Source organism: Geotrypetes seraphini, chromosome 6, assembly GCF_902459505.1.
Source record: "Geotrypetes seraphini chromosome 6, aGeoSer1.1, whole genome shotgun sequence".
In the NCBI taxonomy this organism is placed as follows: Eukaryota; Metazoa; Chordata; class Amphibia; order Gymnophiona; family Dermophiidae; genus Geotrypetes; species Geotrypetes seraphini.
Genome location: NC_047089.1, coordinates 236,519,473 through 236,533,996, shown reverse-complemented (window position 1 = coordinate 236,533,996; position 14,524 = coordinate 236,519,473). Strand labels below are relative to the sequence as shown.

At 42.1% G+C, this 14,524-nt stretch overlaps 1 protein-coding gene across 1 annotated transcript in view; it reads left to right on the top strand.

The window, feature by feature from the left end:
- The window catches only part of ATG3 (autophagy related 3), an 86,355-nt gene that overhangs the window by 11,065 nt on the left and 60,766 nt on the right, over nt 1–14,524 (top strand). The window contains exons 3-6 of the mRNA XM_033948444.1: nt 6,239–6,288; nt 8,648–8,718; nt 8,850–8,957; nt 11,314–11,363. Coding sequence (XP_033804335.1) covers nt 6,239–6,288; nt 8,648–8,718; nt 8,850–8,957; nt 11,314–11,363 — 279 coding nt within the window. The remainder of the gene's footprint in view (nt 1–6,238; nt 6,289–8,647; nt 8,719–8,849; nt 8,958–11,313; nt 11,364–14,524) is intronic.

Sequence of the window (14,524 nt, the reverse complement as noted above, 5' to 3'; positions counted from 1 at the left end):
AAAGATTTTTCATTTACTTTCATTGTTTCTTCCAGTGTTTTTTGAATCCAAATGCCTAAATATCTTGTACCTTCTTCCTTCCAAAGGAAGGGGAATGAATCAAATAATCCTTTTTGACAGTGAACGTTTAGCGGAAGAACCTCCGATTTACTCCAATTTATTCTATATCCAGAAAATTTTCCAAATCGGTCAATCAACTCCAGTAAATATGGAATGTTGTCTCAGGATTCCTCAAATGAAGCAAAATATAATCTGCATATGCAGAGACCTTATATTCCCAACCTGCATAAGGAATACCCTGAATCTCCTTTGCCTGTTGAATAGCCAATAACAAGGGTTCCAGATTGATTGTGGACATGATGGACACAGTGCAGGAACATGACGAAAATCACGGCCTGTGCATTGAAAGTTTACACTTCAAAATTACGACTCGTGCATTGAAATGGCATGGTGCAGGAAGTTGATGTCTTGATGCCAGAGATGGGTGGCGGCTGGTCGAAGTCCAGCGAGTTTCCATTTTTTTCATTGTTTGCTTGCTTTTGAATTTTTATAAGCAAAACAATATTGTATAAAAATGTGATAACGATATGGTTACAAAAAAACAAAAACTGGCAAATGTATAGAGCATACACACTAAAATAATTAACCCCCGGCATGTTGAAAGATAAATATAGAGATTTCTCAGCTAAACATAAGATAAGTGACTTCTTTTTTTGTCATCGTTTCAATATACCGGATAAGTGCAAATGCGCATTAGTAATATATTTATGTTTTTAAAGGGGTTAAATCAAAGTAAAAAGAAAAACAAAATAGAACAATTAAGTTATAACAATAAAAAAAGTTAAAAGAATAAAGTTAAAATAAGGTAGTTGAATTTATAATTTGAGTTCTTGGCCGATGACTGGAGCATGCAGGAGCATAACTACGCTGACTTTTCGGTTGTGATTGGGCAGCTGTACGTAGGCTCCGATTCTGAGGCCTGTGTAATGTGTTACACTTCTCCGGTTGAGTAGGGTGGTATACTTTTTGTGTACTTCTGTAATTTTAAATGTATAGAGCAGTCATGATTCTACTGAAGGATATTAAGATGTTGGCTTCCTGCATCATGCCCAGATGATAGGGCTACGATGCAGTGGAAAAAAAAAAGGTAGAGCTGTGTTTTTACTGTTTAAGAGTTTCTTTAAAGTTCACATCGCTACCTTAAAGTAGCGATTAGGTAGCTGTGAACTGTTTAAAAGTAGTGTGAAATCTTTCAATGCACGGGCTGTGATTTTAAAGTGCAAGGGCTAAAATGCGATGTGGACTCTTGTTGAAATGTAAGGTGCGCTGGAACCGAGGTGCTGAAATGGGCAAGAAGGAACATCCCACATGAAAGGGCCGTGCTAAACTGAGAGAGCTCTTAAACAGTTGCGATGAATTGTCCTAGACCAGACATGGGCAACTCCGGTCCACGAGGGCCGGAATCCAATCGGGTTTTCAGGATTTCCCCAATGAATATGCATGAGATCTATTTGCATGCACTGCTTTCAATGCATATTCATTGGGGAAATCCTGAAACCCCCGATTGGATTCCGGCCCTCGAGGACCAGAGTTGCCCATGTCTGTCTTAGACCTATTGAGCAGAGTTTTCAAAGCATCACTAATAATGATACCTACCGTATTTTTCGGATCATAAAACGCACCCACCTGTAGAGGAGGAAAAACCAAGAAAAAAAAATTTGGTTCAGAATTTTTTTTTTTCTTCTTGGTTTTTCCTCCTCTGCACATAGGTGCGTCTGGTGCTGGGAAGCCCAAATCACCCGAAGCCACCGAAAGCCCCCCTCCCCCGGTACCTTTTTTAGTGGCAGTGGTTCAGTGTGGTATCCTGGACGGCTGCCTGTGTCTTAGAAGAGCGACGCAGAACGTAGGAGCGTGAACTTTGTGCTTCCTACCTTGTCCTTCATCGCTCTGTGATTGGCTGCAGTCAGTAACTCTAAAATACTGACCTTTTAACACAGCTCCATTTTCTATCTTTTAACCAGTTCTTGATCCACAATAGAATATTACCTCTTATCCCATGACTTTACAATTTCCTCAGGAGTCATTTATGAGGTACTTTGTCAAATGCCTTTTGAAAATTCAGATACAAAATATCATCCACCTTGCTTTTATCCACATATTTATTCACCCCTTCAAAGAAATGTAATAGATAGGTGAGGCAAGATTTCCCTTGATTAAATCCATGTTGGCAACATCTTTCCCAGATATGCTAAAGTTTCATATGAATCGGTGGTCAAGTCCATCTAAATGAGTCTTCAACTGCAAGATGCCTGTGGGCTGTTTTGAACATGGTTATTCAGAGAGAGAACTTGGATGGTTATTCAGAGAGAGAACTTGGAACAGCAAATTCAGTTATAATTAATGTTGTCATCACTCTTATCAAGATGTGAACTTGATACAAAATTAGACAAATGAAGAAGCCTTTTTCAAATTCTGTTTATTGCATTGGATAAGATTTGCTTTGGCAACTGATAACTTTTGGGCTCTCTTGTAACAACTCGTTATCCTACCCAGGGCTGTGGAGTCGGTAGATAAATGTTCCGACTCCGACTCCTCAGTTTTTTGTACTTCAGACTCCGACTCCGACTCCAGGTACCCGAAATTTCCTCCAACAACGACTCCTCGACTCCGACTCCACAGCACTGGCTAATTTTCAGATCGTTAAAATGGAATGTCAAGTTGAGAGAAATGAGCATTTTCGACACCACCTTCTTTTTGCTTTTAATCAAGGTTCTAAGGCCGCAGAAGCTGCTCGCAACATTTGTGCTGTGTATATAGTGGGTGTTATAGCTGAAAGAATCGCTCGTGATTGGTATGCCAAGTTCAAAAATGGAGTCGGTAGATAAATACTCCGACTCCTCAGTTTTTTGTACTTCTGACTCCGACTCTGACTCCAGGTACCCGAAATTTCCTCTGACTCCGACTCCACAGCTCTGATCCTACTTGTAGATTATTGCATCCCAGATTGCCATCACATCTACCAGAGAACTATAGGTGAATCAGAATATAATCAAGCCTTTTAAACCAGTTATCAGCCATAGCTGATAGCCTGGCAAACAGAGTTCAATATCTTGATGATGATAAATGTAACATCTTGTTCTTGCACTCCTGGTGGCATCTCTAATATCTTAATTTTGTTCAACCAGAGTACTTTAATCAGTGACTCGGCTGTGAATATATCATGTGATAGTCTTTGAAGGGTTTATTGAGCTGTGTAGTTTTGTCTGTGTATATCTTGAAAAGATAAACTGTAAATAACTATTCCACTAAGAGTATGATGTAATGCTTACTAATATAAATACCGTATGTACTCAAATATAAACCAGGATTTTTGTGCCGCAAGAATTTGCAGGAGCCATTCAGAAAACTACGCAGCGCCAAAGCACGCTCCTACTCAGTACTGCTCAATGGCTGAAGCCGTAACTCACGGCAGCGAGCGACTGATTGGGTTAGCAGCAGGGCAGGATCGTGGAAAACTCATTCCTGCCTGCTACATCTCTGGATCACCAGGGATTCCATTGGCAGAGGAGGTACGATGGACAGGGGACACAGTAGAGAACCTGGGAAGGAGGGAAGGGGGCTGGGTGCTGTACCTGGTAGGGAGGGGGCTGGGTACACAGCCAGACAGGGGATGGAGGGGGCACTGGATGCAGATCCTGTCAAGGCACTTCAATATTAAGCCGCCCGCCTTATATTCGATTCAACCATTTTTCCTCCTTTTTGGGGGGAAAAATGAGTGTCTTGACTTATATTCGGATCAACTTATATTTGAGTATATACAGTACATATGATTGCAGAGCATAGTTATAAAAGTGCAAGAATGTGTTCTTAGTGCAGAAGCAAGCAGTCATGAAACCTGAATCTGTCTGGCATATTATACACTTTTTCTATTGGCTACATTGGTGCATTTAAATTTGTGGAAAAGAAAGGCTGGTTGGGTCAAACTGGTGTACTGGATTATTGTGGAACTTTGTGATTGGACATTGGAAGAGAGAAGTACTGTGTGAACTAAGTGGGGAATCACAAAAGTTGGCACAGATTAGAGGGGGGGGGTCATAAGAATTGCCACTGCTGGGTCAGACCAGTGGTCCACCGTGCCCAGCAGTCCGCTCACGCGGCGCCCTTAGGTCAAAGACCAGCGCCCTAACCGAGACCATCCCTACCTGCGTACGTTGTAGTTCTGCAGGAACTTGTCCAACTTTGTCTTGAATCCCAGCAGGGTGTTTTCCCCTAGAACAGCCTCTAGAAGAGCGTTCCAGTTTTCTACCACTCTCTGGGTGAAGAAGAACGTCCTTACGTTTGTATGGAATCTATCCCCTTTTAACTTTAGAGAGTGCCCTCTCATTCTCTCTGCCTTGGAGAGGGTGAACAACCTGTCCTTATCTACTAAGTCTATTCCCTTCATTATCTTGAATGTTTCTATCATGCGCCCCGCTCAGGGAGAAGAGTCCCAGTTTCTCCAATCTCTCACTGTACGGCAACTCCTCCAGCCCCTTAACCTGTAGAGGATAGAGAGAGAGAGTTAAAAATAAAGTGAATTTCAAAATCCTTTTGCAGAAAGGTCAAATTAGGTCTGTTCTATCTTGTGCAAGTTCCCTGATTGCTTAATTCCCAGAAATCATCTTTCTCAGAAGCTATGAAAAACATTCTGCAGCTTATGTATTATCCCCCCACTCTTTTTCTTGGCTTCCACACTTTAAAGTTTGTAAAACTGTGTTTTACCAATTCCTAATTATTTGAATCCTAATTTTCCTGGCCTGTGTTCACTAAGGTTGTGCACTTGTATTAAAGTAATGGTAAAATTTGACAAGATCATTTTCAGTTTTAAATGAACCAAATCCTTAACTTATGACATTCATTTTTGGCAACAGTATAGTTGGGGAAGCCTGTTGGGAGAGGGGGGAGGGAGTAAGAAGTACACTGCGCTTGATCGATCACGTTGGAAACCTTTTGATAAACAGACAAACTATCCTGTCCTTTCTTACTTCTCCTAAATCTGTTGATTGATGACAGTAGTTCTGCAAGAAACTGAAAACAAATACCAGAAATCCAAAACTACTAGTAACTATTTTTAAAGTGCTACCAGATGCACACAGTGCTGTACATAATACACACAAGACATGGTCCCTGCTCGAAAGAGCTGACAGTCTAATTATAGACACACAGGACACAGGGTGGATCAATTTATGCTGCTCATGAAGGGAAATACAAAGGGATGAAGAGGTAGAGAGGGTAAGGGCTACAGAGGGCGTGAGAAACATAGTGCATTACAAGTTGGAAGCGTTGGGACCTAAATGCAGCTTCGAAAAAGTGGGCCTTGAGCCTGGATTTGAATACCAGAAATGAAGCTTGGCGTACCTAATCGGGTAGGTTCTTCCAGGCATACGGCACAGCAAGGCAGAAGGGACAGAGTCAGTTGTTGGCAGTAGAGGAGCAGGGTACAGACAAAGACAGACTTGCCCGAAGAACTGAGTGCCCGCTGATTAACCGTTCCCCTTAACTGTATCCATGACATCCTGTTTGTCTTTGGGAAGCAGAGTTGAGCTTGTGATGTCATAATGCCTCATTCCACCAATAAGAGCCAACCTCATCAGTGATGTCACAATGGCTTGATTGTCCTGTACTCCCCTTTGCCCTCCAACCCAGCCAGCTAAGTAACCGTTCCCCTTAACTGTATCCATGACATCCTGTTTGTCTTTGGGAAGCGGAGCTGAGCTTGTGTTGTCATAATGCCTCATTCCACCAATAAGAGCCAACCTCATCAGTGATGTCGCAATGGCTTGATTGTCCTGTACTCCCCTCTGCCCTCCAACCCAGCCAGCAGATTAACCATTCCCCCTTAACTGTATCCATGACGTCCTGTTTCTGTCTTGCCTATTTAGATTGTAAGCTCTTTCGAGCAGGGACAGTTTTCTTATTTTTGTGCAGCGCTGCATGCGCCTGGTCGCGCTATAGAAATAATTAGTAGTAGTAGTAAATTGTACTCCGCCTGGAAGGTTAGTCTATTATGTGGGATAGAAATCCAGAATAAACTTAGAAACTTGGATATCTTGCAGATTCAGTTGTGCATGGAAAGAGGAGGGGCTAACAATAACTAGACCACTTTATTGTTTGTTCTGTTAAACGTCTGTATTGCTTTAAACAATTTTATGTAACCATTTGTGTGCTTGCCCCCGCCCCTCTTCTCTCCCCTTGACAGTTTTTAGCAGCCGGAGACCATTTGGTACACCACTGTCCCACTTGGCAATGGTAAGTAAACAGAAAAGAGAAGGGAAAAAACTTTCTGGGCCCTAATCGTGTGTATGTGTTGATAGGGTTGGCATTTCTTTTACAATTAGAAGCTGAGCATAACGTAATCCTTGTAACAGTTAAAATAAATAGCATCTTGAGAAGCATACAGTGATATGGGGACTAAAACTATGCCAGGGTACACCTGGCAGGGCCTCCGCGTGTGCGGATCACCGGACTTGATGGACCCAAGGTCTGATCCGGAGATGGCAATTCTTATGTTCTTATGAATTGGTCTGAAACTGCAGCCCCTTAGATGCCAGCCATTTTGGAGAGGGCAGATGCATTCTTGTCATGCCTTTCCACGACATCTATTTAGTAAGCAAAATTTTAAGAAAATTTTCTATAATTCGGTTGTTATACTTTGAATTTATTTTTACCTTTTCTTTTATTTTTCTCTCAAACTTTTTATTTTGCTCGGCAGTTTTCCTTCTCCAGTTCAATTGGAAGAGCCTCTCTTGAGTTCCATAAACCTTCCATTTACAAATAAGCATGACTTGTTCAGGTCCAGACCAAAACTAAATCCTGTGAAAACCAAATTCTTCCTGGCGACCCAAACATCAGCTAAATTGGAATTGGACATCATTATCTGACAAATCTTCACCACGTTCATTCCTACAGTAAAAATCCTAGGTGTTCACTTGGATGCCGAAGTGACATTACAATCGCATACCTCTACAGTCGTCATGACATTAAAAAAACTATGCTCCATCTGAAACCATTTCCACAAATCCCACTTTAGAAAAATGATATAAATGTTAATGCTGAGCATCAAGGACTATTGCAACTTAATATACCTAAAATGCCTCCAGCACATATTCAAATGTCTGCAATCATCTCAAAACACTGTGGTCAGACTGATATTTTCATTGAAAAAAAATGCCCCCTCCCTGTCTTCCAGCATTTGTTCCCCTTATTAGTTGAACTGCTCCTCTTTGAACTGCTTCGTTTTCCTTTTCCTGCTCTTTTTTTTAACTGCTCCTCAGTCCCCAGCAGATCACTATGTCCAATATCCCCCCACCTTGCATCCCCTCTGTTCCTTCTCCATCACCATATCAAAACTCATAAATAATCTCAGCCTTCTCCCCCTCCTTGCCTTCCAGCATTTGTCCCCCTTACTTGTTGGACTGCTCCTTTTTCAATTGCTCCTCAGTCCCCAGCACTGCAGCACTCCCTGCAATGGACTAGATGACACAGCACCAGGACAAACGCTGCACGTGGCTGGCCCACAAGCCTCTCTCTGACGTCGGAGAGAACTTCTGGGCCAGCCACTTACAAAACAGAGTGCGGCTCTAAGGGGCAGGGTGGCACGGCGAATCAGAGAACACCAGTGCAGGAGGAACGGAGGTCAGAGATCGGGGCAGGATCGCAATTGGTGGTAGCAGACGATCGGAATCGGATGTCAGGAATTGGCGGCCAGGCCGCGTACTCCCAACAAGTGGCCCACGTACCCTCTGGGTTACACGTACCGAACATTGAGAAACCCTGCTCTAGTCACTAGAAGGTTAGGTACCGACTGATAAATGAAGCATGAAAACAATCAGTGGGTGTTAAAACTTGATGGTCAAGACTACCAGTCCTTGTTAAAAGAAAGAAGATTATCAAGGTAAAAACCTAATCTTTCCTTAAGCTGTAAGTTGTTCATTTATAGTGACTCATTCAAAAATGAGGATTTCTTATCACCATTAGGGCATCTTCAAAGGACAATATGGGCCTAATGCTTCACTGCCCTTGGATACTTCTGTCCTGTCATCCCCTGTACCACTCCTCCCCCATTTTTTCCCAAACTGTGGACTTCTGCTCCAGTAGTTCAGTTCTCAGAGTGTAGCAAACTTACCCCTCCCCCCCCCCCCTTTTTATAAAACAGTAGTGCGGGTTTTAGTGCCGGCCACAGCAGTAACGGCTCCGATGTTCATATGAACATCTGAGCTGTGGCCGGCACTAAAAAAAAAACAACACCACACTATGGCTTTGTAAAAGAAGGGCTACTGTCTCCTCCTGCACAAAAGTCCAAATGGGATATAGAAAAAGGAGATTTTGGAGGTGTGCGACAGTATGCCAGTATTGTCTGTGTCCTTTAGTGGGACGTTAGGAAATTTGCTTCCGTCAGTTCCCCCCTTCCAAATATGTTGCCTTAGGCATAGGACAAATAGACCTATATGGGCCAGATGATTTTCCTGGTTTTGTTTATTGAGGAGGAAAAATCTTAGTATTTGGACCAGGATGAAGAAAAATATAGTTTGTGTGTTTTGTATTGGACAGAATTAGCAGTCTTGACATTTGACTTTTCTGCTCTGTTTGTTTGTTTTTCTGACTGAAGGTCTGGTGGCGAGGAGTCAAAAGTGAAAGCTTACCTACCAAAAGAAAAACAGTTTTTAATGACTAAAAATGGTAAGTCTGGAAGGCAGGTCAGCTAGTTTTGGTCACCCAGCTGTTAAATAACTTCCAGCCCAATGCTCGGTCTAATGTCAAGAAATTGTTGCAGATTGGGCTGCCTTTCAGTCTCTGGTCATCTCTTGCAGTGCCCTGCTACAAACGATGCAAACAGATGGAGTACTCGGATGAACAAGAAGCAATTATAGAAGAAGACGATGGTGATGGGGGATGGGTGGACACGTTTCATAATGCAGGTATATAGGATAAAATACTTAAAACAAACTGTGCCTTTACAAGTCAGCTAGGACTATTCTGAAGGAATTAATGTTGTATGAAAGAACAAGTGCTGAAATAGGAAATAAGTGGGTCGCCATTACGCCTTTTTTTTTTTTTTAAACCTACATAAGTTAGAGAGTTACATAAGAGGTTGAGAAATCTCTAGGTGCAAAATAACTGTCCAAAAATTATGTGGAATTTAATGAAACTTGATACAGTGAAAAGATACATTGTGTCATATCAGATGAGGGGGGTGGTTCCGGAGAAATAAGCCCCACTCCTGAAGCAAAAAGGCAAAATGCATTTTTGTGGAATTTGATGAAACGGTACAGTGAAAAGATAACATTGTGTCATATCAGATGAGGGGGTGGTTCTGGAGAAATAAGCCCCGCCCCTTAAGAAAAAAGCATTTTTGTGGGAGAACCAATCTCAATTTCTGCAGTATAGATACACTTCTCCCTCCATATTCGCTGTGATAGGGGATTAACAGACCCGCAAATACAGAAAAACCGCAAATAACTTTTTCATACGTTATTTGCTGTTTTCTATGAAAAACCATCATGAATATGGTGAAACCGCAAATAACATGGTGGGAGACCTGGCCTGTTCCTGAAGGAGAGGCAAAACACGGTAAAGAAAGTGCCGGGAATCAGCAATTTTCTCTGTAAACAATTGGAATCGGCTGACGTAATTTGGGGAGAGGAGCCAGCAAGCTTAAAAACCGTGAATAATCAAAACCGCAATTGCTGAAACCGCGAATACAGAGGGAGAAGTGTATTTAAATACATTGATACATAGTAGTTAGGGGATTGCTCCTTCCAAAATGGTTTCTATTTTGTTCTCAACACTCTTTCTCCCCCCAATGACAACAGCCTGTCCACTCCCGAACTACTCAAACCCATCTTAAACTGTCTTCCTACTACACAGACATACACGTATGTATAGTGGGGTTGAAAATAATTCTGTGAGCTGTGCTCTACCTCCTTTCCCTACTTACTGTATATACTAAAATATAAGCTGACTCGAATATAAACTGAGGTAACCTTCCCCCCCCCCACAAAAAAAAGGAGGAAAAAAAGTTGATTTGAATATAAACCGGGGGGTGGGGAGGGAGTGTATAATATTAAAGTGCCCTGCCCTGTCAGGCTCTGCACTCTGTCTCTTCTCCCTCCCGATGCCTTGGAGGCCTCTTCCAGGCCAGCCGTAAGACCTGGTGGGCCGGGACAGGGGGGATCCCTCCCGCCTCCTATCCCGGGCGACTGTGACAACTTTCACTTCCCTCCCGCCTCCCCTTCAATTCCTTGGCGGTCTAGCGGTAAACTGGAGCGATCTTCCTGTGCTCCTGCCCCATGCAGAGCCACTAGCTGAATACCCATATCATTTTCCCAAAATACTATGTAATCCACTTGGATGTTTTCACAAGTAATCAATTTTAAACACTTAGATCATTTGGAAGCTGCACCGTTTACAATTCACTAATGAAGAACACACGAGTCGCTTTAATACAGTGTAAAAAGCTGAGCCCATATTGTTGGTGTTTAGGTAGACCATATTTATCTATTAAGATATGAAAGGGAACCCAATCCTTTTGATTAATTGTTTAACCTGCCAAATTCCAGCATTTTTTCCATATCTTCCAATCAATGCTCATTCCCTGTATTTTATAAGTTGGGTTGTTCCATATAGGAATCCAAAACATTTCATTCCACTTAATATTAACACATTATTGTTATTATTATTATTAGACGAACTATGGATCTTTTTTTTTTTTTAATATTTATTCATTTTACATCTTACAACAAGTGTAACAATAAATAACAGTTAAATTGAATACAACGCTTGAACCTCCATCATATTCAACATTAAAACATTAAAATTTTTAACCCATTCCCTCCCAATCCAACCATAACCTATGCGTTCACAAAGCTCATATACAAATTCTTTATTATTGATCTAAATATTTAATAAAATTATAAAATCTCTTCCCCATCCCTTCCTTTTTATTGCATTTATAATGGAAAAATGGTATTTATTCATTACAATATCTTGTCAATGGCCCCCAGATTTTATTAAAATTATTACAGTTCCCTCTTTGTATAGCAATTGCTCTTTCCATTTTATAGATGTGACTTAATGAATTCCACCAGAAGCAATAATTGAGTCTATTCCAGTTCTTCCAATTAAGTGTGATTCTTACAGAGAGAGGGGAGAGATGCTCTCAAGCTGCCATTTGGCTTGATGATGTCACTTCCTCCTTTTACACAGTTTTTTTAAAATGAGTCCTGAGAACTCTTCAGTTTTATTTATCCATTCCACTGCTTTTCCATTTCCCAGGTGTTGCTGGCGTGACGGAGGCAGTTAAGGAGATCACACTGGAAAGCAAGGTCAGATTCATCTTTCCAGTGTCTTGCGTTGTCCTAAGTCGGAGAAGGTCCATATACAACAGGAAATTATAACTTGAGTGGTATAGATAACGATATATAACAGAAGTCAATACTCCACTCATATGAAGAGGTCTCAATTCAGTCAATTACACCCCACTCCTTTTGATCTAGTTATATAATCAGGTTTAAAACATATTCTTCATGCAGGAAAAAGCCTCAGAAATAAGGAGTACTACACTTCTGGTCTCACTGACAGTCACTGCCAGCGTAGATGTAATCCATATACATACTCCGTACTGCAAGCACTGATCAAAAACCTGCTCCGTGTGTCTTATTTTTTTTTAATTCTTTTATATTTGTTTTTGTTTTAAACTTTTTAATAGACTTTTTAAAAATATTTTTGTCTTATAACTAATGTGTTCCACATGGCATATCTGAATAAAGACCACTTCAATATTTGAAAAAAAAAAAAAAAACTAACAGGACTTTACTTATCTTTAGTATTCTGTAATTTTCTATTTTCATTCATCGATTCCATTTGTTCTGTGCCGTCTCAAAGTGCCGGGACCAGGACCGGAGCTTTTCAATGCTCACGGGACTAGAGCCGGAGCCTTTTCCTGCATGAAGAATATGTTTTAAACCTGATTATATAACTAGATCAACAGGAGTGGGGTGTAATTGACTGAATTGAGACCTCTTCATATGAGTGGAGTATTGACTTCTGTTATATACCATACTAGTATTTTAGCCCTTTACATTAACGGGTGCTAGAATATATGTCTGTCTGTCTTTCTTTATTTCTTTCCGTCTCTCTCTCCCTCCCGCTGTCTTTGTTTCTGTCTGTCTCTCTCCCTGGCCCCCTTTGTCTGTCTGTCTTTCTGTGTCTCTCCCTGCCCCTGTGTCTTTCTTCTTTTCTTTCTGTCTGCCTTCCTCCCGCTGTCTGTCTTTCTTTCCCCCCCACTTCCTTGTGCAGCAGCCACAGCAGCATTCCCTCCCCCTCCATGTCCCTGTGCAGCAGCATTTCTCCCCACCCTACTTCCCTATATGAATGGGCTTTAGAAAGGTGGATGTGATGCCCATGTAGCAGTGCATACTGACTATGTAGAGAGGTCTGTCTTGGTGTCTCTTAGGGAGTGCATATCACTGTGCGTCCGTTGTGTTTAGGAGCACGTCCCTCCGTGTGTGCGTGGAGTTGCGGCACTCCCGCTGGCAGCCGCAGGGTGGCACTGTGATCCGGGCAGGGCCGTGGCTCCCTCACTCAGCGAGCGAGACCTGGGCGGGCGGCGGCAGGCTGGGCCTCGCGGTGCACGGAATTGCAGAGTGGTGGCTGCTGTAGCCTCCAGCCCGGCCCTGAGATGTCCGGCAAAATTGTGAAAGCAGAACAGTCACCGGCAGTGTGGGGCAGTTGTAAGCGCGCATGCGCACTCCTTCCTCCATGGAAATACAGATCAGGCAAAACGCAGGTAGGAGTGCGCATGTGCGCTTAGCATTTTATTATATTAGATACAACAGGGTCAGACACTAAGCTATCAGCTGTGTGTCCCTGCTCTTTCGAATAGCTGGTTCAGTCCTTGGTTTTTTACAGCTCTTTATTACAACAAAGAGTTACTCTTATCTGAAAATGTGTGGTCATTCTGTTACGTGGATCTCACGGTTTTATTGTAAAGATTGCTATGATTTGTGTTTAAGTTCTTCTGTAGATCTTGGACTATTATATGCTAAATGTTTTCTGGCAATTCTGCTCTAGTTCACTGAAACTACTAATTTTGCAACAATATGTTCCATGAACTTCCATTTTCAAAACATGGGGCTCCTTTTACGAAGGCACAGTAGCGGTTTAATGCGCATAATACCGCACGCTAAGCCACCGGAAGCGCTAGCCGCTACCGCCTCCTCTTGAGCAGGCGGTAGTTTTTAGGCTAGCGCAGGGGTTAGTGCGTGATTAAAACGTCACGTGCGTTAAAGCCGCTACCGCGGCTTCGTAAAAAGAGCCCACAGTTCTTAGATCCAGAATGATGAAGGTGCTTCCCTTTTAAAAGGAAAGGAGAAAACAAGGCTAGCCAGAGGCTTTCACTTCTGAAAAGATTTTGGGGGGAGGTGAGGGGGATCCAAGATGGTGCAGTAGTCGCCATATCTTAGTTTAACCTCATACCCCTCTGAGAATTTCACTAAAGCTGACTTGTATTGAGCTGTAAAACATGCAGTATTCCAGCAGAAACAAAAATTTATCAGAGTTCCCTGCTTGCAGATTTGGAGTGTCGAGTTTTGTTTTGTTTTCTTTTTATTTGCATTTACAATGAGCAAGCAAAGAATATGCATGAGGAATAAAGCCAAGGACAATAAACAAATTTAACTGTAATATAGAGAATATAGAGAAAAAATACAAAAAAAACCCATAAAATGAAGGCACAAGAGCTTCCTATAAATCTATTAAAGAAAAGGAAGGAAGATCCTTTAAGAAATAAAGGCAGATATTGCAAATACAGTACAGTAAAACCTTAAATTTTAACTTGATAAACCTGTCATGCCCAACCAACATGCTAAAACAATTACAAACAGTCCAAAATACAGCTCTTAGACTGATTTACTCGCTGAAATAATATGACCACATAACCGCCTACCGAGATTCACACTGGCTCCCAGTACAAGCACACATACAATACAAATTCCCTAGCAACAGCAGCAGATGAATCCAGAGACCAATGGGATAGCCCACATCTACCAACAGGCGGAGATAGAGAAACTGATTAAAAGGAGGTCCTATTGGCTGGCACTCCTCCTGTTTATCCAGTATTCTCTATCTCCCAGCAGGAAAGGGTCGCTATTCAACTAGCTCCTGAATTCTGGCTGTGGCTGGAAACTTATTTTCTCCTGTTGAGGTTTATCTTCAGTGAGACTGCCATTCTGTTTCTCCTGTTGAGGTTTCTCTTCAGTGAGCTGGCAGTGCTATTTCTCCTGTTGAGATTTTCTCTTCAGTGAGACAGGGGTGTCCGGCTGAACAGTGCCGGCTTTAGGGTTACACCTGGGCCCCGCCCCCCCCCAGGTCACTGCCTCACCCTCCCTCCAGTGATAGAGGGTCTAACTGGGTCTCTAGTTTTTCTTCTTTCCCTTAAAAAAAACAGAGACCTCACTGGCTATTTCTGCTTGTGCACTATCAGGGG